The sequence below is a fragment of the Mus caroli genome, chromosome 5 (genome assembly GCF_900094665.2).
Source record: "Mus caroli chromosome 5, CAROLI_EIJ_v1.1, whole genome shotgun sequence".
Taxonomy (NCBI): domain Eukaryota; kingdom Metazoa; phylum Chordata; class Mammalia; order Rodentia; family Muridae; genus Mus; species Mus caroli.
Window position 1 is genome coordinate 116,614,734 of NC_034574.1, and position 3,066 is coordinate 116,617,799.

The following is a 3,066-nucleotide window of genomic DNA, read 5'->3' on the forward strand; positions in this document are numbered from 1 at the left end:
AGACTACCAGCCCAGAGATGGCACCACCCACAAGGGGCCTTTCCCCCTTGATCACTAATTGAGAAAATGCCTTACAGCTGGATCTCATGGAGGCACTTCCTCAACTGAAGCTCCTTTCTCTGTGATAACTCCAGCTGTGTCAAGTTGACACAAAACTAGCCAGTACACAGGACAACCTTGTTTTCCTGGGTTGGTTTGTTTCTAAGACAGGGTTTCACTAGACATAGTTCTAGGCCTTGGCTGGCCTAGAACTCACTTTATAGACCAGACTGAAATCCACCTGCTCTCCTCCCAAGTGCTGGGATTATGCCCATCCAGCAGCCCTGTGCTGTTAATCCCCTCTCAAGGCCTTATTGCCGAGCCCACTCTCCAGCAGGCGTGCTCTCCAGCAGTCGGACCTACCTTTCCTTCAGACGCAATTCATCATTCATCTTTGTCAGCTGAGAAGAGTTATCTCCTGACATCTTCATTATTTCGGCAATGTCGTTTTCTAATTTTTCCTTTGCCTTTACCAGCTGATCTTCTCGATCATCCTTCTCTTTAAATTTTGCCTCCATGTCTGAATATACAGAAAATAAACAGCACTGTTGTGTTAAGAGCACACACACATATATACACATATATACATATATATAGACACACATACATATAGAATGCATCTTTACTCTAGAGATCTCTAGAGATGTTTGCAGATAGCCATTTCTGCCTGCATGGAAATCACATTCTAGCAGAGACAGATTATAAACTGAATAAAGAAAAACGATGTAATAGGAAGAGGTGGTGCTAAGAGGAAACCTGGAGGTAGAGAAAGGACATTGATAAAAGGAAGGAGTAACATATTATATATTTAAGAAAAGACCTGAAGGAAGGCTAGGAATCAAGAAGCAAGTCAAAGCCCCCAGGTGGACCTGACACGTCCTATAAGAGCTGAGTGCCGTGGGTGAGGGCCAGAAAGTCTGAGATGAACACCTAGAAACATGGAGTTTGGTGGACAAGCACTAGGGCTTCTTCTAATGAGTGTGATGGGAGGAAGAGAAGTCACTTGAGCCCACTCTGGCCAGGGTTGAGAAGAACAAAAAGGCTAAGGGCAGAGGCGAGGAGCAAGGGGTCAGCTGTGCACTGCCCCCACTGTGTAAGGAGAGCAGGCGGCGGTGGCAGCAATGGTCGATGCTGGCCTTTTGTATAAAGCAGAGAAAAGAAGACATGCACCAGGTTACATATCTCAAACGAGTATCAGGCCGCCCGCGTGGGGCGCTGTCTGCCTGGCAGATCTGTTACTGTAACATGAATGAACTCTCTCCTCCTAGGCACCCTGCTGGATGTAATGGCTAGTCACCAGTTCACACGGCCTTACCTGTTAAATTTTCTCTCAACTTCTCCAGTTCAGACGACAACACATTAAACTGTTCCTCCTTTTGGTGCAGTTTATTTACGGTATCTATTAGGATAAAGTTAAAAGCTTACTGTATATATTTCACATTTAATAAGGCCACCTAGAACTTGGCTGCCTTTCCTAGGCATTTCTCTTCTCCTCAGTCAAAACCCAACACTTATCAATAGCAAAAGTGTAGATACAATCATTCTTTCACAGGAATATGCAGTTTTAATATGGGTCAAGCCTTAGGTCAAAAGGAGAAATAACTATTTTTGGAGTTTGAAGCTCAGGAAACCAATGGAATGCGGTTTTTCTGTGCATTCTACAACTTCCAAAATGATGACATTAGACTACATTATGCACACCCAAAGCCACCCCCTAGCCCCCCTAATGACATATCCTAAAACTTTCTACTCATACTTCAGTGAGACATACCTTGCATCCTTGTCTGAGCAGACACCGCCTCCTCTGAAGTACTGGCAAACTTTTCTTTCTAGAGAAAAAGAACCAGATATTCATGATACCAGGACTTCAGGGGATAAGGACTAAACGCGCCTAGCAGTTACAATGCTACATCCATCTTGTACCTAGCTTCATTAAGACTCACGTGCATTCCACACATGTACATGCACACGAGTGGGGTTTGCACGTGTGTGTGCATGTATATCTGTACCCAAGTGTACATCCAGGCACATATATCTAAGTCTATACATTCACATTTATATGTGTGTTGCAGGAACATGCTTGTCATAATCAACCCTCTAAGAGCTGCCTTTTTCTCTGAAACCTGCCAGAGGTTTTGGGATGTGGCTCAGTAGTAGAGTTCTTGCCTAGCAAGGGCAAAGCCCTAGGTTGAATCCCCAGTACAAGAAGAGGAGGAAGAAAAAAAAAAGAAACAGGAAAAGGAAAAAAAAAATCTGCCTGAACAATAAGTAGAGTTCTGTTTTCCCCCTCATAGTCACCAGAAAAACCAGAACTGACCTCAAGCCTAATATCTGCATCAGCAATGTTTTAAGCAGAATTGCTCCATCTGTCCCCTACTACTTAAGGTCTGTTCTAAACGTGGTAACAAACTAAGATAAAGGAACTCTTCTGGTTTTCCTGAGATAGATTTTGAAGTGGCATTAACAAGAGATCTTTTTAAAGATTTATTTGACTTTATGTGTATGGGTGTTTTGCCTACATGTCTGCCTATACACTGTATGTGTGCCCGTGCAATGTACACATGCATGCTCAATGCATACATGCCTGGTGCACACGCAGGACATCAGATACACAGAAATGGATGTCAGATCTCCTGGAACTGGAGTTACCAACGGTTGTGAGGCACCACGTGGGTGCTGTGAACAGAACCCAGATCCTCTGCAAGTACAGCCAGTGCTCTTAGCCACTGAGCTATCTTGCCAGCATCCCCAGGAGAATTTTTTTTTTTTGAATGAGTATCTCCAACAGAGACTATTAAAAGCTGAGCACGTGGGCTGGTGAGATGGTTCAGTGGGTAAGAGCACGGACTGTGCCAGGCGTGGTGGCACACGCCTTTAATCCCAGCACTCGGGAGGCAGAGGCAGGTGGATTTCTGAGTTTGAAGCCAGCCTGGTCTACAAAGTGAGTTCCAGGACAGTCAGGGCTATACAGAGAAACCCTGTCTTGGAAAAAACAAATAAATTAAAAAAAAAAAAAAAAAAGAATCC

The 3,066-nt window shown here is 44.1% G+C and overlaps 1 protein-coding gene across 20 annotated transcripts in view; it reads right to left on the reverse strand.

Moving 5' to 3' along the window:
- Nucleotides 1-3,066, reverse strand: part of Clip1 (CAP-Gly domain containing linker protein 1) — a 113,643-nt gene that overhangs the window by 44,997 nt on the left and 65,580 nt on the right. For all 20 annotated transcript variants that reach the window (XM_029476957.1, XM_021163648.2, XM_021163647.2 and 17 more), the window contains 3 exons: nt 1,811-1,868; nt 1,355-1,438; nt 403-559 (listed from right to left, as the gene is read on the reverse strand). In XM_029476957.1, coding sequence (XP_029332817.1) covers nt 403-559; nt 1,355-1,438; nt 1,811-1,868 — 299 coding nt within the window. The remainder of the gene's footprint in view (nt 1-402; nt 560-1,354; nt 1,439-1,810; nt 1,869-3,066) is intronic.